Source organism: Leuresthes tenuis, unplaced genomic scaffold (assembly GCF_036924035.1).
Source record: "Leuresthes tenuis unplaced genomic scaffold, fLeuTen1.0.hap1 SCAF_12, whole genome shotgun sequence".
NCBI lineage: Eukaryota > Metazoa > Chordata > Actinopteri > Atheriniformes > Atherinopsidae > Leuresthes > Leuresthes tenuis.
This window is the reverse complement of record NW_027325366.1, coordinates 20070833-20094260: the sequence shown is the minus strand read 5'-3', so window position 1 is coordinate 20094260 and position 23428 is coordinate 20070833. Positions and strand designations below refer to the sequence as shown.

Sequence of the window (23428 nt, the reverse complement as noted above, 5' to 3'; positions counted from 1 at the left end):
CTGTATATCAAGTCATATTGATGGCTTGAAACTCAGCCTTAGATAGTAAAAACTGCCTTAGATTATACAGTGAAAATAGTGACGTTTCCAGAATTATAATGTTTGGGGAGTGTTACCCTTTGCTTTATACAACATGACCGCATTAACATTGTTACGAGGTTGTCTCAGAGAATAAATCAGTCAGGTGAAATTGTATTACTTCTACTTGATTCTCCTAATATATCTACCCTGCTCAGCCCAGCCAGCAGAAGGAATCTGCAGTCTTATTCTAAATATTGTTTTGGCAGTTTCAGCAGTTTTGACATGTCAAAAGAATGATATCACTAACAAGTATTCTGAGGCTGTTGCACTTTTTGGCCAAACGCAGCGTGTTTTCATCACTTTCAACATAAGGTCATAAAGCTTCGGAGTGTTGCATGATTGAAACCTCTATGAAATGTCTATGACAGCTGGATTGAGGTATGTCACAGTGGAACACATCTCTATGTATGTTAGTCACACACACTGTATAATTATAAGTGAGATGGCTGTGCGATGAAAAGAGCTCTGCTTCCTTTTCATTTACATAAACAGCTCCTCTCTCCCTTTCAAAAGATTTGCCTTTTCACTCATGCAATCAGAGAACCACAGTCACAGCCACAATTGTGCCTTTTTTTTTTTTTTTTTAGTTTTGTTTCAAGTAACACTTTTATGAGTGCTCACTCTGGAGCTTACATATATTGGTGGATGTGGTGATTTTTGATTACTAGTCACATGAAGTGTGCAAACAGTACGCTTTGTAGTGTGCAAGGAGTCATCTACATGGTTACACACCCACACAAACTGGCCTTTTCTTAAACCCTAATATAGACTCGATATGATTGAATGCTCTTTTCAAGGAGCACTGCTGCGCTTTCACAAAACAAGACACAGACAGTGATACTGACTGAGTTAACAGGGTATCAACTGCATGCCATTTCTCTACCTTTTCCATGTGGATCAATACTGTCGGTGGCTGAATCAAACCGATGACTAAGAGCTCACAGAGTGTTCCTTTTTTAAATAAATAACTCAGTGCATAAGCTCACGCTGCTAGCTTGTGAGCCACAATAAGCCAGCACCCCTCAGATTCATATCTGGATTTGAAGAAATGTCAGTCAACACAAATCTTACCAATATGTACAGATTGACATGTAAAGAAAAAAAAAAACAACTACATTTTACTGACAAACCGCATAAAACAGGCACTGAAAGGTCATTCCAACACTATCATCTTTAATCACAAGAAAAGCATCCAAACTTTGATTCAGTCTGGCAATCAGTGACAATTCATATTCACCCATGATATTGATTTTAGGATCTATTTTCTAGCCCTTACAAGAGGATACATTTGCCTGTTTCATCTTGTACATATTGGAAAGCAACAGACAAGTTGAGCTGCTGGATCTTTCATTATTCCAGACAAAGCTGTGTTATATGTCTATAATGATATAAGAAAGGGCAACGATGAAACAGTTACATTGAAAATGTCTTCAAGTCAACTTGTTATAATAATTTCAAATATTGCCGTAGAGTTCAAGCTTAATTATGGTTTTCTTTTTTTGCCTTTCATAAGGGCTTGTTTGTACTTGTTGTAGCATGTTCTACCTTTGTACACACATGTATGATGATGTTTTGTTTGATGTACCATTATGTCATTTAATTTAGTTTTAATGTGTTTTATATTTGCTCATTTTTATCCGATTACATGATGTTTGTGAAGTTGAGATATAATCTAAAAGCCTAAAGGGCTTTTTCTAATCTCAAATGCACATTTAGCTTTATATTTAGCGTGTTTTCCCGACTTTGTTTATTTGTGTGAAATAAATAAACTGAAATTAAAACGATTGTGGTGCATGCCCAAAACTGCCCGACGTGCCAAATGTCTTGGGTTTCAGCAGGTACATTTTTTTGGGTGGAAAAAGAGAAGAAAAAAGGGAGAGTTTATTGAGAAATCACGGGAAATCTGTGGCTCTCAGCTCCCAGCATTCAACCTTTCACCAGAGCAGCTCCACCCGAGATCCTCGGTTTCCTGTCTGACAACAAGCAGACCTAACACCAAGCTTAAAAATGTCATTTTAAAGACCTGTGGTCAGACCATGTAAGTAAATAATGCTCCTGCATGTGGGAAGTTTCGAGGCAGTAATGTTAATGCTTGTATACAGGAACGTATCACTCAACAGTGCACTTGTACCGCTGTGTTTAAGTTTCCTTGAAAAAATGTAAATGGGAAAATGCTGAATATCTGCATGTGGTGCAGTGCCACAGTTTTCGTACTGGAAAGCACGTCGTGGTATGTTGTTTAGAAAAAGAAGTTTCTTTTAGCTCGGCGACTGTAAACACAGCTGTTTTGCTAAAAAAAAATGTGTTGCCTTGACCTCATGTCTGCTTTGGTGAGTTCTTTTATATTTTACTCATCTGTGTTCTGCACAAATATAAACACATGACAAGTGTGTAGTGCCAACCGAGTCTCACAGCAAAACGTGAAATAGCCAAGAAAACTATTGATTCGTGCTACTAGAGAAGAAAATAACTTTACAGAGGAACTAAGTGCTACCAGATTTAGCATAATACTCGTGGAACGACGACTGGGTGAAATTCAACACACTACAAAGTCTACATACTGAAGTTGAAGGAGTTGGGGGGGGGTGTCAAGCTGAACAAATGAGTTTTACTCACATCCCAACCACTGATGTTTTAAAGTGGATTTACTTTGAAATGTCATCTATGATTCAGTTTCTGTTCTGTTGTCGTAAACCCTTTGGACTGCATTAAATCAGACACTTTAATGATCTATCAAATCAAAATATGAATTTCCTGGATTACTGGCCTTCAAATCCCAGTCCTTTGGCTTAACACACAAAACTTGTTAGACGCGTGAACTGACAAATATATCATACTGACATTTGTTCTCGGTGGCAGAAAAAACGCACTCTGACAAAACCTTTCTGATTTGTGACCATTTCATGTTTTGCTGTGAGAGCGAGCTGGCACTGCACAGGTAAATAAACTGAAAGGGGGAAAAGGTCAAAGAAATTGCTGACCTTTCATGAAGAAATAATCTGTCCATCTACACATGGTGCAGAAGTTGTGTTTCACATCTAAATGTGTATTTGAAATTTGAGGGGCTTCTGTTTTAGCAGTCAAATGTTCATACCTGAGTGCCAGCTCCAACCCAGGCAATTGTTATATTCACAAACAGTTTCCTGAAGTATTCTGCCACATATACACTGCTAGACTATTTATTTTTGTGTGGTCATACAAAAAGTATCAGTTATGCGAGAATCTGTGGAATCTCCATAATTGCACGCCTTGCTGGGCAAAAGCCTGTAGATGCAACTCAGAGGACAGAGCTGTGGATAGGCCCACTTTACTTCCATTACGCTGTATCCAAAACAAGAATGTTTCAGTGGCTTGACATGTTCCTGGACTGCAGAAATTTAATGTCAGGGTCAAGATTTTGGAAAGAAGTGGTTGTGGGTTTTCTTTTCCCCTTTTTTTTTTTGGCTGATTCTTTTTTCGTCCCTGACAACTGACTTCACAAACCACTCTTTTTCTTTTTTCTAACTTAAACAAATGTATCCACGAACATACAGTTTTACTTGTCACACTATATCAAGCTATCCGTTTGCTGTTTGAATGAATTATTGATCTTAACATCAAAAGCAAGAAGAGGATAGAGGTGAAATCCCAGTTTCTACATCACAGCATTATAAGTTCAAGTATTCAAGTTGATGAACTGTTCTTGACATTTCTTGCAAATCCTCAAAATCAAACAGAAAACTTTCCTTTTTTCACATTTGGTTTACTTGTTACTTCATACAAGCCTATTCAGAGTCATGGAAGGCTGAAGCACATTTATGAGTCAAAGAGCAAAGAAAAGCTTTGGACAATTCACTGGTCTGTCACAAAGCCAACAAACATTGAACACTCAAACAGTCTCAGCTATTTATTGACTTCATGGTAGGAAACTGGACTGCCTAAAGAGAGAAAAAAAATCACTAACCTGGAGGAAACTGAAAAAAAACAAGTGCAAAACTTCCTTGCTACCGGGCATCCATTCTATACATTGATCCACCATTCTGTCACCTTTTTTTTACTGAGAATGCTAGTCGATTGCCTCTTTCTGACTTAACGGTCACCCACAAACTGTGTGCACATGATAAGGACGAGATAAAGAATAATTTAGTATGTTGCAGTGAGGAGGATGGCTTTGGGTTATTTTCTGCAAGTCCCGCTCAGTTAGAAAGCATGGTTTACTTATTGACATAGCACTTGGATATTTGACCCTCATTGTGACCAATGTATGTCACTTTTGGAGTTTGTCACTTGTGGCTATTTTTTCCTTAAGCTGCAGGTAGAGCTCCTCTTGAACCTGAGTAAGATACATTGCAAATCCTTATAAAAATTACAGAGAAATCTGAACCAGATTCTTCTGTGTCTTGCAGTATCAATATATAAGCTGCACCATACTGGGGGAAATGTTTACAGCTTTTAACATTGTTGTAATTTACAGAAATTTACTGTAAAATGTACATATTTGTCTGTCAGCCAGCATGATATCAGGAAAACTGATACTATGAAAAAATGCTTTGATAAATGGAGCTTTTTTTAGGCGTATTAAGAAGGGCTACAACTCTGTTCTGCACCAGTGAAAGCTGGTTAGTTGTAGAACATGCACAGCTCTAAATTGAACACTTGCTTTCAACACCCTTTATCGGTCTATTGAAAATAAAGACATTTAAAAAAATAAAAAATTGCAGTATATTCTATAAATTCCAAACAAGATCTGAACTAACACAACCTGAGGTCTTACCATGACATGCTGTAGTTTGTTTCTCTGAAAGTATTGACAAGTATATAATTCCTATCATCTTACCAACCTTTATGAATTATCATAGAATTGCTGGTTGAAAGACCCCTTACATAAAGGGCCAACAGCCTGCCTGAGGAAAATATTCCACAATGTTTTATAAGAAGTATATTTCTGTTCCTCCTTTGAGCAGCAGTCAGTAGTTGCCGCAGCAACTTCAGAACAATTTCGGGGTGTTTGCCTGACTGCATGCTAGAGAGCCACTGTTGATTGTTGACTTTCAAAATGTTTGTTCTTTCTGGCTGTGCAAAAGGGTGAGACAGACAATGATGGAGACGGAAGTCAAGAGTTTGTTATATCTGGGTGGATGAAAGCAGAGCCCCCGGTTTGTTTACAATAGTAGCTTTTTCATTTGATGTGCACTGTCTGTCAGTAATTATCAACCTTAAATCATGTTTGTGTGCAGTAAAAAAACAAAGAGTAATGGCAGATTTTGTAAATTGCGACTATATTACTTAATTGATATCTAGAACCGGAACAGGACTACCAGCCCTGAGATGGACTTGCAACCTGTCGAGGGTGACTTAAACTGTCGTCTGATGGGAGATGGAACAGTTTCCATTTCCCAGTGACTGTGAATTGCAAAAAGCTTTTGGCAAATTGTAGAAAATGGATAGCGGGACTGGTGGATGGATTTGGGTGGATCAAACAACGTGAGGCACAACTAGCTTGTTCAATACGAGGTGGATCATTGTCTATTTGTAAGAATTTTATACTTTTCGGAAAAAAAAAAAAAAAAGATTACAGACTGACCTCAGTATCTCTTTGTGAAAGAAACTTCAGTTAGATATAAAGGGTTTTAGTACCTAATGATACTAAATTATGTACATGTTAATTACTTTTGTTGTTTGTTTTGTTGCAATGACTTAAATATAAAAGAGAAGTGTTCTGCTTTCCTGGTACAAATACATCTCATTTACACATGTGGTAAAAAAATTATTCTCTGAAAGCCATGCAAAAACAACCATCCAACCATATAGCTTTTATCCAATTTAGAGTTTCAGGGGAGCTGGAGCATATTCCGGCATCCACTGGCGAGGAGGCAGGGTACACCCTGAACAGAAGCAAGCAGCAATGCAGGCTCACCCCTACAGACAATTTAGGACTGGCAATTAACCTAACCTGCATATTTTTGGAGTGTGAAAGAAAGACAAAGTATAAGGAGAGACCCCACGCGAGCATGAGAATTATATGCAAGCCAAACACAGAAAAGCCCCAGCAGAGATCCGAACCGTAACCCGTGATGCATCAAAGGTCTAATTTTTGACAAATGTTTTTCCAAACAGGCTCTGCCATTGTCTAGTCCTCTTTGGAACATGTTCTCATTATTGCTCCGTGTGTTATACATATAAAATGTAAGCCATGTATAATACAAGGGAGACAAAAGGGACCAATAAAACAACTCTAAATTGAACTGCATAAAACTGCTCACAAATGTCAAATTAAAAGCTCCACTTCTTATCTTTAATTCGCCTCTGAGCCTGACAGTGTGTTGTGCCTTTATCCCCTCTTTGGACTTGAAAATCTCCATTTCTCTCAAAGTTTTGAGGGTGTGTGCTCTGACAGAATGTCAGGCAATTAAACAGTCATGGCTCATTGAGCTGGGGGTGGGCCTATTCCTCCAGGCTCCTGTATAAGCAACAGAAGAAATGAGTGCAGGCACTCCCTGCCATCCCTTGCTCATTCTTGCTCATATACAAACTTCACAGTAAATCCAGACAAGAAGGTCTTATCAAAGGACACTCTAAACTATTGTCAACTCAACACTGTCACTGTCACAGGTAATAATCCTATGCCAGAATGTACACAAGGACAGTGTGTGGGACAACAAAGATGTGGTCTTGCTTGATACCTCAGTGTGTTTGAGCTCTACAGCATAAACACACAAAACGCCGCAACACACTAATTAAGGCACGAAGCACTGTTAATGAAAGATAGAAGAAGAAGACAATTGAGAATTGTGACCAAATCAGGAAAGCAGCATCATGATATAATACTGTACTATGACCAGATGAGTTTCAAAGGGAACTAATAACTGCTGGAGGTTTTCCAACATTTACTTTAATAAAAAGCCTTTTTTTTCTATTCACTCGATTCACCTCACAATGTATAATTGTAGTATCATAAAAATGATTTTTGCAAACTCAGGTGTTGGGCAGACAACATTAATAGGTGGAACGACAACTCCAAGGTTGTATACTCAAATTCTAAATGGAAAGATGACTCATAGCCTCAAAAGGCAGGGAAGGGGAGGATGACAATTATCCTTGAAGCCCTACAGCATGTGAGCTTAGCCAAAAGATGAGGCTCTTGTTTTACTAGGCATTCAATGTCTCCGTCCTCACCTTGGGTAATGACCAAGAGAACAAGAAAGCAAATACAAGCAGCTCAAATGAAACAAGTTATCAATGCAGGGTTGCTGGGCTTGTTCTCCAAGATAGAACAAGAAGGTCTAAAATCTGAGGAGCTAAGAAAAGAGCCGTAGCTCCTCCACAATGGGGAAAGCTGAGGTGGTTTGAATATCTGATAAAGATGCCTCCTTTAGCTCCTTATTTTAGAGGTCTACCTGGCAAAGCAGTTAAATGGAGGCTGCGGGGTTGAACCATGACTCACCGAAGAGTAAAAGTCTCATGTTGGGAGTAGCTCGAGATTCCCTCGAGATCCCCCGCGCTGGAAGATGTTGCTGGAAACTGCGAGGCCTGACCTTCTCTGTTGCTATAGTTTTGATAATGAATGGATGAATGGACACTGTAATGCTTTTTCAAGTTGATATTTTAAATATGAAATGTAGTTAAAGATAAGAGTGAAGAATGCATTTAGAAGCAGAGGCTCCTTTCCTAATTATCGGGGCAACAAATAAAGCCAAAAACAGAGTGAGAATTCATCAAACTGTCCAGAATATGCAAAGAAAAAAGTAACGTGCCATCTACTCTCTGCGTCTGGCATGGTTGACTAGATGCTGATTGTTGGCTCTTTATAAAGTTAACTTTGAAAAAAACAAATTGCTATAGCAAACAGCATTCCTAGCTTGCAAGTAACTCACTGAAAATGGCAAGCTTTGATGAAGCTTTGAATCATGCTGTGATTTCTGTGAATGTTTTGAAAGACCAACAAAAGAGTATGTTGAAAACATTTTCTTTCCACCCGGGATTGTGTATGCCCATAGGTTCCACCAAAACAAGCCCCTTTCAAACACAACTTTGCAGGTAGCACCATTGTTGTGTTTTGGGCTTAGTGCTGCCAAGACATTTGTGATTAGTTTTAAGGAATACAAAAAATAATATATATATATTTTTTTTACTTGCTCCTGTAATGACGGTGGCAAAATGCAGCCAGACCACTGCTCAACTATTACATGGTGCTGTGGAGATAAGTCTGACAAGTTCACCAATGGGAAAATAAATGTTGACTTTATAGAATGTTTTGGTTTCTTTAAGTAAAAAAAAAAGATGTATTAATGTATTTTACAGTGTGACAAGTCCAAACAGCGAATAGGAATGTTGATATATATATTTTTTTTAAATTAAACAGTCACTGAGAACTATAAAATTTAAGTTTTACATCTCCACTGTGACTACAGATTCGAGCCAAACTGAGCCAACTAAACAAATAAAAAAAAATTAAAACTTAACCCCCCCGTGCCCGGATCAGCATGGATCTGCAAATTTATGCTCATATACACCATTTCAGTTATAGTGTGTCAAAAAACACTAAAAAAAAACTGTTATCACCTTTATCACTATGCAAGATGCTAGTTGCTCAGTTTTTCATAACTAAAATGGACATTTCACCAGTCTTACAGAGTTGGTCAATTCCTTATTGGTCGGATTCTCCTAGCAGTTGAATCTATTAGTGACAGTGACTATGATGAGTCTTGACTAGATGTGGTGGATGACAGGAGTGCAAGTTGGGTTTCGAAGAGGAGTCTGGACCTGACAAGAGACACCAGCCTTATTTGTTAATATCATGACTGTAACGGTTCCCTCCCAAGAAATCACAGAAAACATCTTTTTGTATGCAGCACCAGATCTCATGCGAGATGAAAATGTGACCAACGCTATATGCTACATACCACTTGAATCAGGTCCCACTGCATGCTCACCGGAAATGCAGCAATTCCAAACACTCACGCAGCATGGAAAGATACACTTTCTTCCAGTCTTAAAGCATACATGAACACCAAACAACAGAACTAAAAGTAAGAAAAACAACACAAGTATAAAATGTTGAATCTTACACTGTGCTGCATCGTTTTCCAAACAATCCGCTGGTTTGCAGCATAAAGGCAGGAAAACAGACATTCGTTAATTTAGTATAGGTGGAAGAAAAAAAATTATGTATACATAAAGTTAAAAATGGCGACGGTTTTACTGAAGACGGCAAAGATGAATTGAGAATGAACTAGACTGTGAAATAACTAACTAAACATCAAACACATATCTATTTTAATGTTTGCATGATTCAAAAGCTAGAAAAATGACAGAAGAAACCTGCTGTCCTAATTAGCCATCCTAATCAGTCCTTATTATTTTGGACACAAAGCATTAAGACATTTGATTTAACATCTTTTTAACACTTGCTGTTAATATCTATAAATATCATCGTAACTGAGGTACATTTCATTGTGATTTCCTTGAAAAATCGTATGAGGATGACTACAAAGAAAATCCACGATGAGATTTGTCTCCAAGCTGAATTGATGCAGCATTTTAAGTTTCAAGGTTGTTCGAGATGAAAATCCATGTTTCAAAATCCTCTGGAACAACAAACAGAAAATAAAAGTGTGCTTTGGAGCAAGAATTGTTATGGTCAGCCCCACAAACTCTATCCATCTACTTTCATCCTTTTCTTCTCTGTTTGCCAAGCACACAGACACAAGAAGGACACTGATCGCAACCCTTCTTCCGCTACCCTCTTGGCGTAAAGCTGTTGATTCGTTAACAAACATAAATCGATAGAGGGGTCTGAATGGAGGACAAGTACAAAGAATTAATTTCCGGCTCAAGGGGCTTACGATGGCAAATCACCAGCTTTAATCAACAGTGTCAAGACAGAAAGACAAATGATGCTGACGCTGAAGCAGTATCTTTCCTGAAAACAGCAGCATTGGCTTTGTGTCCTTACCAGTCTGTCTAAGCTTGTGCCAGCTGCGGTGGTAGGCCGCTCCTCTGGGCTGTAGGGATTGAAACGGGCGTTGAACACATCCGAAACACCACGAGTAGACCTCGTGATTCCTGCGGGTTTTGGCTGACCACAACCTTGAAAAACCTGCAATTACAAAAACATGGGCACCCAGCTGTCAGCGGTTTGAATTACTTGGGATGCAGAATATAGGGGAAAACATGCTGTTTTGTTAAGGTCTTGTGAAGCATTCTCCCCACACAACCGGTGTGACAGTGCTCTATGTCAAGTTGAGGTAACCGCACCGATAGGTGAGTCAGCTGGGAGCTGTGACCGATGCTATTTAAGGTTGTAGAGCTTAGTTTTTACGGGCTTTTGGGAAAACACAGCATATAGTTAACCCATAAACAAAAACTGCATCTGTTGCATGGGAAAGCCAACGGAGCATTTAGCTTTGAAAGGGAACTGGCATCCAAATCAGTGTAGGCAGAAAAATATTCCTCACAACCACCTACATTTTTTTTTCTTTCTGACTACAATTTTGTGGCCAAAGAAAAAATGCAGTAAAACACAGGAAACACATTAACTACTGTTAGTTGAACTAAGATTATCTGACCAAAATGAAACATATAATTCAAATACAAGGCCTAAACTTGGACATAATTAGAACGTGTTGTATTACACACCTTAAACATTCCAGCAGGCTCCTTCCTCAGCTTGTCATAAAGGTGGACTTTAACAGCTTGTCTTGTGTGTTACATTTCTTCTTTGGGAAATTGACTTACCCTGTAGGAGACCTGGGCACTGTTATCTTGCATATTCATAATGGCCTCGGAAATCTTGACATCAATGGGATCCATGACAGACTCAATGTTGAAAGGCCCTTCCAGCCTCTGTGCCACCAGCAGCATGGCATCTGTCCCAGAAGGAAAAAAAAAAAGAAAGTGTGTTGTCAGATGGATGAGAGAAGAGGCTCAATCCGACTCACATTCAATTGAAGAAACACTTCACCACTATCCGAGTGATCAAACAATGTACAAACAAAAGTAGTCCTAAATGCAGCAATTTATTAAAGTCTATACAAGGATGTTTATCTACTCATCAAATTACTTCAGCGGACTTGGATGTAGAGATGAAAGGTGAGTGTTTGAACAGCTTTATCATGTGGCACTCTTCAAATCCTTGGTAAGGAATGTGTCACAGCCCATGTAGTAGAAGCACGAGAGCACATACTATACTGACAAAAGCAAATTTAGAAAAACAAATTGCACAGTACCATCAAAAACAATCAAAAGTTTCCACTTAGGTCCATGAAAACATTTCCAAAGAGTTGCAGCTCAGTACATAAGCACTGTCTTTATATAGTGTATATTTGCTAGTGTTATACGTAATTACTTGCATTTTTGATCTTGATGTGGATTGCAAACTGCAGTACATAGGTTATGAAACTGGTTAATGCTCTTTTTCCCCATTTACTTCTGTCATCTCAAGTCGTCGTGCCCTGTAGTCAGGGCTCTGCCAGCTTATTCAGGGAGAAAAAAAGAGAAAAGACTGATTCCACAGAGAATAGTGTACTAATCTCCTTAATCCATACTTCTACTTAAAATTCTTTTAATACTCCAATGCTGCCTATTTATTAACTAATTAAAGAAAACACCAAATGTTAACATTTATGCTCTAAATGTTAACATAAATGTTAACTTTTTTACAAACATTTAACTAACTCAACTACTGTCCTTTCATCACAATCCTCAAACCAACCCTGGGGAGTATAAATGTTTATTGCAGCAAATTCAATTTTTATGCAGAGCATTTCAATCAAGTCAACAAATAGCAAATACTGCTGATGAGTCGCTGATTTAATAAAAAAATAAAAAAAAACCTGAAAGCCCAGCACATCAGCTGTGGGAAGGTCAACGGTTTATTAAATTGCGAGGACACAAGCCAGAGGGCCTTGTTGAACATGAGACACATGCCATTATTGTCTCCATTTGTTTTCATCACTTTCAATTACCGCCTCTGGCCGGTTTAAAAAAAGAAGTTGCGGTCAAAATATTTAACTTGGACAAATGTCAGTGGTGCAGAATTCACAGTAGCTCAATTATAGAAGAGGTTAAGAGAATATATTGATATTGATGTGAAACTGCTAAAGTGCTCTCAACCCAATGGTTTTTATATTGAAATGAATCATTGTCAGTAATGGCAGGTCTGAGCTTAATGGCATGCCACAGAGAACTGGACATCACCAAATCACTTACTCATATGGAGACAGGGAGTCTGTCAGGACAGGTTTCACCATCCACAGACCTCCCAAGAGAAGACCTCACCACCGGGCCGTCATAAGGGCTCTGCAATTACCTTGTAACTGAATAAGATCATCCTGTCATTTGGTCGCCATAGAAACAATTATTTCTAAAGTAGTTGTGATGTTCTTAAAATGTTTATTTATTCTAAACAAAGATTCAGCAAGAAGCCTGTTGTTTTTTCTTTCTTTATTGTTTCATCTTTAAACAGCTTACTGCTCCAACCACCCCGCCCTCATTTTTTCCAAAGCTAACAGAACAGATAAGATCTAACCTAATCCAGCCTAATATATCTTAATTGAAAAAAGAAAGCTAAAGAAAACCAGAAAACCAACGCTATACAGAGAAGACATAATCAAGCAAACAAATAGAAAGAAGAAAAGTCTAAATTTGACTTTTGTTCTTCCGACAGCAGACTTGTCCAGACTTTCATTCTTTTGGGATCACTAATGGCAGAGGGAGAAAAAAGAAGAAAACATTGGCTCAACCCTGCCTCCATTTCCTTTACAATTATGTTGAAGTCGCAGTCTTTGAAGAGCTCTTTTGTTTGTTTACAGCGTGAATTGTAGATGGCCTGTGACGCTTGCTGAGATCTTAATATACAGATTGGTTTAGTACCAAATGTTAGCTAGTAAATGAGTAGCTCCTCAGTTGCATCACTGTGCAACCACTTGGTCTGTAAAAGATAACGCCTCGGTCACCACAAAGATCAGACAAAATACATTAGGATTTTTACAACACGCCTGACAGCTCTGATGTTGCTCAGTCTTCATTCACTGCTCTTTAGTTTAAATACTTGATCTTGTGGAAATGACTTGCATTTTGTGATTTAATGTGATTATCATGTCATTTAATTCAGTTGCCTCAGGTTTATCTGCTCAAACCCATGGAATATTCGAGACTAAGCTTAAAAACTGCCAAGTGCAAATACTGACAATTTAGACCTACAAAGCCAACTGAGAACAACTGATTTTGTGCAGAAAAAGAAAGGAAAAAGCTCGAAGCATCAGCGGCAACAATGATCTTTCCCAACAGTTTTGACTTATCCCTAACTTATCAGATGGGCTCAACAAAGAGATAGCTGGAACTTTGTCTTTACACTGAGGGAAATCAGACAGAGACAAGAGAGACAAGAAAGAGACTAGAGAATGGAGAAGAGCAGGAGAATAAGAATCAAGGGTTGGTATGGCTTTGTCCCCGAGGAAGGGAAACTCCTGCATTGCATGTGAAAAACTACCCACACAGAGAATTAATGATTCTCATTTATGAGGAGTACGTGAAGTCCAGTCCGCTGTGGCACTGCTGCCACACTGAGCCAAATTTTCCCTGCATCATTTTTTTGCAGTGCTGAGATAGGCTGCTGGCCAGTGAGAGGAAATCTTATCAGCATAACACAGCCATTTAATTAGATGCATCTTCTTCCATTCTGAAGTGTGTTTTTAAAAACAAATTGGACCTCCTTGTCAGGGACTTGGAAAATTTAAAGTCACCATGACGTAAAGTCATAGTACGATCCAAATATATTTCTTTTGATACAAAACTTCCTTATTTGCTGTGTCTCACTAAACCGCTGAAAAAAAATGGACAGGGTAATATTACTCTGGGCTCTGCCTTTTTATCGAGATTGATGTCCACTTAAAATCAGGCTATGTCAGCCAGCGGCAACCTCCAGCAGACAAGGACAAATAAGGAAAGTGAACAAGCCCATCTATGGCTCTTTGCCTTTGAAGAGTTCCCCAGGATGAAAAATGGCTCCAGTGTAATTTTGATTCTGTAAAGCATAGCTCATCTGTGGCCCAGTCAACCAACTAATAGTGCTATGACACAGCAAAGAAGAAAAAAAAAATGCCCATCGTTTCTTGGTCACAATTTGTCCTGATCCAATAGATAAAGTCCTCAAACATACACGTATGCACAAACACTCACAGACACTTTACCACATAATGCAAAAAAATAAAAAATAAAAACAAAAAAGCGTTCAAGGACTAAGAGTAGTTAAACACAGAAAAGACCACCAACGACTTTGTCAGCGCATACACAACAAGGACTATTGCTAAGTTAAGCCAGTAAATGATGTAGTGGATTGTGACCTTTCATTTCGCATATACCCATATACCAGCTTTTGCATGTCTTCCAAGTAGTTTTAGTTGAATTTCTTTGCCATTCTGTTGCCCCTTGAGTTTTTACAAGGCAGTGTTTCTCTGTATTTAAAAAAGTAGAAAACGGAAAAATGCATTGTTGTCAACTCCCATTCAGCATTGATCCTAATGATGTTGAATATTCTCGAAGCACTTTTCCTATCGCGCCTCCATGTGGCTGACATTTTTGGTGAAGATACAATACCTTTTAAAACATTGCTTTGACCTTTGCTACAGACACTCAAGGTCCAAAGTTATTCAATCCTAATGAATTTTGGCGTTTTTCCTTCGGTGCCAATATGAGTTATAGAATTTTCACTTTAAAGAGCCAATACACAGCCTTAGAAAAGTACTGGATATCACTCTACAGAAGCAGAATATCAGCTCATCACAAGCCAAGCCAAAACAGACAGTGAAACCTGAAATAGCCCATCATTTTTCTGAAAAACCTCGCGGGAGGCTTTTTAGCTAAAGAACGTGGCTTATTTTGTGAAGAACTACCTGTAGTCCACTCATTCTCTTCTGCACAGCAGGGGCTCTGCTAACAGAGGGAGAGAGTTGCACTCCTGGAACAAATATGAATATACTGCTAGATCCTCACATAGCAAACAGTTATTTGCTACTTTTTTAAAGGTTCACAATATTGTATTGTGAACCTCTAAGCGTCTTATGACATAACTTGTATGTAGTACTTTCTTTAGTGTTTTGGAATCAAATTTCTCAATGACAACTGAGAGGATATCCACAAAACTTTTATGACCCGTGGGATTCTCATCTTGTACAATCGCATTGCAAAAATGTAAATTTGTCATTGACTTTGAATCACAGACCAGCAAAACTATGGTATCCCCGACAGCTTGAGCATTACCATATTTTTTTTGTGATGATAGGTTAATGTTTGAGTGTCAACAGGCCAAAGCATATCAGTGAACAGACTAAATATGGCCTCCTTAGCATCAGCATATCATCTTGGCACTTGTGCAGCAGGACAATCTTGGTATTTAGCAGAAATCACCACCAGAAAAGTGCCTAAGCCTAAGAAACATGGTCTTTAGAAATAAAGACTTTCATCTTTCTCTTTTTACTATTAGTCTATCATTTTGCAATTAAAGGATTACAGCACTCCAAACAATAAGCTAGACTTCTTATGTTAAAGCCATACAGTGAAGTAGTGTCTGTAGTGGACCGCTCTTCTAATCGCATGCAGCAGCTGTGGTCTAACAATCAGCTATTCAAGATAAGATTATGTCACCGATTACCTGAAAAATGTCCCATTTTCAGCCAAAGCTTTCTGAGCAGTCTGTTTCAATTATGTTGCTCATAAAAATGTTGAGGATCTTGAATCCTTTACCGCAAAGCTCACAGGTGATCTGGACCAGCTCAACAACTGAGCAGCTCTGAGAAATAACAGTGATGGGCTACCATGCTCATAGACACTACCCCCTTTTTTTTTGCAGCAGATTCGTAATTGTGCAGGTGGGAAAAGAAAAATCTAAAATCAATTCAACCAAATCTTCATGTAACCGAGTGCTTAGGCAAGCAGGTAACTGTAAAACTAAATCAATGCCATTGCTGTGGATGTCATTACTGGTAAACTTCAAAATGATACAGTTTGTCCTAACTGTCAGTCAGAAATAACTCCAGAGTGTGGCGGGTATAATGTAAAGTAATCTTCTCAGCTTACAGTTTTAAAGATTAGTCTTACAGGTGGGAACATTATCTATAGTCACTATGTACATAACACACATAAACAGTATTAATTATTGTTTACATATTTCATCAGTCATATTAGTTTCATATTTGTTACATGAAGAACATTTAGATATTTTTATTAGATAAGTAGCTTGCCTGAAGTTGGTAAACAAAGTTTCACTCATTGTTATGTACTTGGGCAATTTGTCTATTTATCTATAATCTAAAGATTATAAAGTAACAGTATTATTCAAATCTGAAAAAAAGAGCATATTATTTTTAAGCTTGTGGTCACTGATTTCTATTATTATCTTCAGATTTTTTTCCATAAGCCACTGTGCTAAACATGCCCTCTTTACTATTATGGATCTAACTGATGACCTCAAAGAATCAGGAAAACCCACTATGGATCTGATGGGAGCCTAATAATACCACTGATTGTGGAATCAGAGCTGTAGTGGATTGGAAATCAGAGTTGGATAACTCAGGCAGTCAGATTATGGCCATGGGCCTTTATATTTAGTTGGCATTTCAGAGGCTGAAATACCAAGAAGAGGGAGTGGATTTTAAATGAATAGGTACACTGTTCATACAGCAGGATATTATTCCCTTTCTTTGTATGAGGTGCAATCTATGACGTGATTTGCATCAAGTGTAAGACAAATAGAAGAATATGTTCTGTTAATGTCTGTCCTCCTCATTTGTGGTCTGAATTTAAATCCCAAGAAAAGGTACCTTTGAAAATCAGCCATCACCTGATTAAAAACTCACTAAAGCAGAATGCTGTGAAATTTTTTTTTAAAAAAGTTAAAGATAGGGACAACACACAGTGACATATGGAAAGGGACCTGCGACAAAAACAAACAAACAAGTAAATCAATAAGCATTTCCTTTAAAAAGCCAGAAAATGCTCATGAGGAGGTGGGAGGAGAGGTTTGGATGGTGGGTAAACGCTGAAAGCTTTCAATCATTCATCCAATAATTGCACAAGTTCAGGACCGACAAATGATAATGGCTTTTTCCTTTCTGAGCTAAGCTAATAACATTTCAATACCTCTGTCACTTCCTTGTTGGGTTTAGGCAGAAAGATTAACAGAAATGTGTTAGGGCTAATATTCATCCTTTTAACAACCAACTGTGACCTTAATGGTGCCATTTTACTGATTGCACTGGTTACAGCCACAACATGTTACGGCATATACTTCCTCACGTTTGATTAGGGTTAGAAATCAAAACTACTTGGTTAGGACTGAAACACATTCTCTTAATAATTCCATCAAGACCGTCACACTCGCCAACGTAATTTTTGCAGTTCACATGCAGTGGTTTGCATGACCGCTGGAGAGCACACCTCTATAAGTGTAATTTTAGATAATTTCGACCTGCATGAACAAATGCCTCAAGGGGACTTATTCGAGTAGAGGACAGTCTCATCTTCCAAGTAACAAAGTGAACATTTGGAAAAGAGCCACAAGATGTTTCTCAAAGTCAAGGATGCTTCCTTAGTAGGCCGGGATGTTCCATGTCGCAGCCGTCTTATGAGAAAAGTTTTCTTCTTCAAATTTCAAAAACACATAATGAAACAGTCATTGGAACAAGTCGACGTAGGTCATGGCAACAGTCCCACCACTAATTACACATTGCACACACTCAACAGCTGAAAAATTGATCAGACTCTTATAGCTGGTAGCTGGTAGCTAACTGCCAAACAACATATATTGACAATCTATACTTTGATTTACCCCATTACAATGCTAACCAAAAAAAATCAAATATGCGTATATTACACCATTCTTCATCTATCTTCCATATGCCGTGTCTTCAACATGGACACAGGGATTTAAGCAACATAGAGGTAACACTTAGGCATTCTTAAAATCTCACAGAGCAGAGGATGAAGTCCGTCAAAGGACAACGAAAGCTGAGAGACTGTTGGAATGGGGAGTTTCCTGTCTCCCACAATGAATTCCTGGCAACCAGTCTTGTCTAAGACATAGGCCCACACATGTGAATATTTTAGAGTTGCTAGGCGGACTTATCATAATCATAGTTGTGTTGTGATGTGTTGTGTTGTACATTTTCACTTGAAGATTTTTTACAGTGTGGTATACTTTTCCTCCAACTAAAGGATATTCTTATTATAGAAGTGAAGCGCATCATTAAAATCTGAAACTTTACCTTCACACACCATTTCAGTGCTGGAGATAAGTGCAGTTTCTGTCTTTCATTCACTCACTCTTCTGCTCCTTTTATGCTCCAGGCTTTCTTAGATGAGATTGCAAAAACTCCCCCAAAAACTCAAATGAATAATGGAAACACCTGCACACTAAGGGTGAATATGCCGCATTCAACTCTGGTCTGGAAGAAGGTCACGGGTCAGCTTGGATAATTTGCATGGACCCATTTAGATAAGACGTTCATATATGTTTAACCCTCATCACACGGTTGGAATAAAAGGGATTTGGTTCATTTTACTAAAACAGATGGGCTGTGAAATACATGCCTATGAGGCAAAACCCTCCAGCCTCAATATTAGTAGGAATTATTTGTGTGGCCTTCTTTAAGCCACAGAATGATCTCTCATAAAATGCTTGGGATGTGCTATTTGTGTTTTTTTCTCCACAAAGAAAAAAGATTTGCTGTCTTGAATTTATATAAAGAGGTTGTGGCTGGCTCCTGTTACCAAGTGAAACAAATCACCTAATTAAGAAGATATGAGCAGATAGAATCGATGCAGATCGCTTCCAGTGCAGCGACGTGCCTCTCCACAGGGAATAATAAAAGCCTGTAAACACGAATTCAACGAGATTGCAATAAAACTAATAAACAACAAGCATATAAGAAAAGCTGGCAGAGTCAACCAGTTCACTTAAGATCGACTTCAGGCCTGTAAAAGTTTTGTGAACAAGACTAAACTGCAGAACACAATATTTATCACTACCGTTTGTCACTGTTCAAACATTCCCAGTGTCACAAGACATCTACTGGAGTGACAGTCTGATAACAGCATCTAAAGATGTTAAATACATGCTGCCTGACAACATTATTCAACAAAAAGACCAAACTTGGTGAGTTTAAAGAAAGAAAAAAAAAATAGAAAGACAATTACACTGTCAAAATGATCATCCTAAAGCAGATATCTAGACAGTATATGATCTGGTTGTGTTGAGTGCAAATCTCAGGTGCTGCAAACACACTGTCAGCTGTGTATCAGTCGCTTCGTGCTTCAGCTAATTAATGTAATTAGAAACTAATCTGCTTTTGTATCTCATCATACTACATATGTCTTACTTCTCAAAAGGAAGCAGTGTACAGAAAGCAAACTTAATCACAAATCTGTTCTCAAGGCAAAGATACAGCTGAATGCTACATATTGTAATCTTTTTTCATAGTTTATGCACAAAAGCAAGTCCAAGCTAAAAGTCAGCAGGGATTATGTGTCATGTTCCATGTTGTTTGATGGGGTTTTTTAATGCTTGTTTTCATTCTGTTTCTTGTTTGGGTTCTGACATTTCCTCAATCACTACCTCAGTCTCTCTCCAGTCTAGTCATCAGCTCCACTCCGTTCACCTGTGTTCATTCAGCCTCAGCGACAGCTATTCACCAATCACTCTCCCCACAGTATTTGGTCTCCTGTTGTTTCAGCATAGCATTTGCCAGATCCTCACCGTTATTCTCCCTCATGCTACTCCCAGTTCCTCATCTCTGTTAGTTCCTGTAATTAAGCATTTATATTTAGTTTTTTCATGTTTGTTTTTTGTATTTTTTTCCGGCTTTTCCGCGCTTTGTTTTAAAATAAATAGTTTTGAATTCATTTTTGCCTCCTGGCTCTAGCCGTGTCTGCACCTGAGTCCTCCTTCCTCGCCTCCACCACTGAAACGTGACATTATCACCTCCTGTGGGAGGGAATGGATTAGTTACTAGCTACTCAGCAAGGTTAATGTATTCTACTGTAGGATTTATTTAGATTAAAACAGTAATTCATGATCAATATTATCCAGCATCGTTGATGAGATGATCCACTGGAATTTAAGCTATGTTCAAGAGCAACGTCTTTTTGCATTCGTTTGAAATGCCAACGTAAGACAGGCATATATAAATTTAAATTTGACACTGGACCTTTGAGGGTTGTAATAAGCTAATGTTATGAATGAATTGGATTGGTTAAATTTTATTTGCTTGTCTAAATAAGCTCTGGTTTAGGGGGAAACACAGCAGCCTTATGCACAAGGACGTGATATGCAAGAAAAAGAAGGTAGACACTTCTGAGAAAGGTGTCATCATTTAGACAGTACGCATACTCTCACATAATACAGATGAAAGGGGAACAATTATTCGTCTTTGCAATGTTTCCATCATCTTTTTCAAAGCTGGCCTTGACAAGAAAACATTAAACCAAAACTTCTGAAAATGAGATGCTTGAACCTGTTTTTCCCTGATGTCTGATACAAAAGCAGAAAACATTAAGATATTTTGAGACTTTTTTTCTAAATATTTCACATCTCTCCCATCAGCAATATTTTCATACACATATCTTGTTTGCCCCTGGCAATGCCATAACAGCCCATCACTATGCCCCACTAGTACTGCAGATAAGCAATAGTAAGGCCATGCTTTAATGTGAACTGACTTTGTTTTTGTTCCTTTTTTCAAGTTATCTCACACATTTGAATTTATTTAATGAGAGTGCTGTTATTTCTTGCAGTGTTATGGGGAAAATTGCTACTCCCAGGGGCACAGCCTCCAGGTTTAAAGGATTTTCACTTTCTTTGGTTGGATTAGTTTTCACCTCTCAAATATCTTCTCTGGTCAGTGGAGTCGATTTATGATGATGGTCTGAATGGATGTGGCAAGAATAATAATAAATAAATTGCTCTATTACAGATATGAACAACTCTCAGGTGTTTCCCCAAGTTTCTTTTCAGCCAGCGCCTCTTATTTTTTACTTATGGAAATGCATTTATACTGAAGGATTCATATTAGCATACAACTCACCTATATAGCATTTCATATAGACTAATCCGTCTGTATTTGCAAAATATGAAAGAGGCTGGCAATTCAACACCCACAGCCGAGTCAATGCCTTTTTTTGTGCTCAGACTTCGAGCAAATTGAAAATCTTTCAGCCTGTAATGAGCATGAAATGTCAGAGCCAAAAGATATAGAACTGGCATTTAATCTGCACCAGGGAACAATAATCCAATTGACAAGAGCTCTGATAAAGACAGAAAGAACGTTGCTCCAGGATTATTGGCACCAATGCACACTTATCAAATTGAAGCTGTCTCTGAAGTACTTTTTGCTCGAGTAAATATCAACATTTCTCGTTGGACAGAGAGAGAGGAGGCCTGCTATGTTTTTGCAAGAGAGCAGCAATATTCAGAATTGACTCTCAACCTATAATGCTAGCAATACAACGTAATGTTTGAGTCTGCATATTCTCCCTGTTTCTGCAGAGATATCCTCGAGAAACCCAATTAAGTTAAATGGTGGTTCTTAATTAAGTGAGAAAGGATGTCAATATTTCAGTGAAGTATTCCATGATTCCATTTTGATTGATGCACAAGCCAGTAGCTGAAGTAAATATGCATTTGAAATTAACATGCCCAATGGACACCCTGTTTGAGTCTGTGATGCATGTTTCCATCTAATTCATGGTAGCAAATATCAAATGAATGCGCCAGGAGAAACGTATTTGGAGTAAAAAAAAAAATCACACATTGAAGTTTGTGAATAGACTAGTCAAGTGAGATTTCATGCATGTATATGATTGCACTCTTTGGTTCAAGTATAACCACCATTATGATTTAAATCTAGTCAGGGGAAAACCACTGTAGCAAGCTTACTTTTCCCAATCCTATAATAGGTTTCAGCAACACTGCCACCACCATAAAAGGTCATGTGCTCTTGTGTTAACATATTACAAGTCTGGGAGATGACTAATCTGAAATACCTTGGCTGTATGGAATAAAGGAACAGCTAATATGATTATTTAACTAATATACATGGAACAATATAGAAAAATGATGAATCTAAACATAATACTAAAATACAGCAATGACTGAATAAAATACAAATGATATTACATGTTTAAGTCTTGAAAATATTAAAAAAAAATCAGGATTTCATTGGAATCAAACTGTAGGTTTCCATGAACAGAATCAGTTCGAGCATAGATGTCAAACTCGTGTAATTATATTTGGCCTGCAACATAATACCAAATGTCTACTAAAGCCGGCCAGCAGGTAGAAGGCGCATGCACTACTAAAACTACAAATCCCAGAATGCTCTGCTAATTCACTGGCACTTCAATCAGGACCCAACAGCGCCCTCTCCTCTGTTGACATTCATTAGTGACCTCATGCTACCAGTCGCATCCCCCCTCCCAAAAATGGCCAAATGAAAGGTGGAAAACAGGAGCTTTCTACACAGGTGGGAAGCAGAATATCTGTTTACAAAAAAATGGTCTGTGAAAAAAGGTTAACATTGAAATTTAACACAGAAGGCTACAAATAGACAAAGAGGCACAAGAATTTAAAAAAAATATTCTTTAAGAAATGAACGCCACAGATGTATCTTTTATTTGACTTTTGATTTCACGTGTTCATAATGTTAAGCTTTGCTTGTTCTAGATTCAATGTTAGGTTTGTTTCCATATGAAAAGGTTCATCGTATCTGAAGAGAAGGAAAAAAAAAATTTTTTCAATAAATATGTATTCTGGATTTGTCCAATTTTTTAATTTTGGCCCACTGTGTTTATTAGTTTGACCCTGAGTTAGAGTTTTGTCTTCTTCTTTTTTTGTCCACTGTTAAAAGCAGCTAAATGCAATTTGTTGGTATTCATTGTGTTGTTAAGCTCACAAGGGCTGGGCATCACATGGTGCAAAGCATTCACACAAGCAAAAGGATCACAATCAATTTATCATTTTCAGCTTTCCCTGTTGTAAGGTTCCTACATACACAACATAAATGTCAGATGTGCCCTTTGGAAAAATTACAGTTTAAAAAAACTAGCTCAGATGTTTTGCATCAAATCACTCCAAATAAAGCTCTTTCTATTCAGCTTAAGGCGATGTTCCCATATTTTATGACACACAAAGTGAGCATATTGTAATCTGCACCTATAAGGATGATTTGGCAAATCTCATCAATGTGTGTGTACTCCACAACACCCTTATTTTTAAGGAAGGCTAACTCAAGCTGACATCTGTCAGTCTCATCCTGTCTGCTGCTGCACTGCAGCTGCTCACCATGCGTTTGTTAAACGCAGAGAATTTTGTGTC

The 23428-nt window shown here is 38.1% G+C and overlaps 1 protein-coding gene across 1 annotated transcript in view; it reads right to left on the bottom strand.

The window, feature by feature from the left end:
* Positions 1 to 23428, bottom strand: part of LOC140319374 (glypican-6-like) — a 77661-nt gene that overhangs the window by 15148 nt on the left and 39085 nt on the right. Inside the window, exons 5-6 of the mRNA XM_072396980.1 lie at positions 10798 to 10928; positions 10016 to 10159 (exon numbers count right to left, since the gene is read on the bottom strand). Of these exons, the coding sequence (XP_072253081.1) occupies positions 10016 to 10159; positions 10798 to 10928 (275 nt within the window). The remainder of the gene's footprint in view (positions 1 to 10015; positions 10160 to 10797; positions 10929 to 23428) is intronic.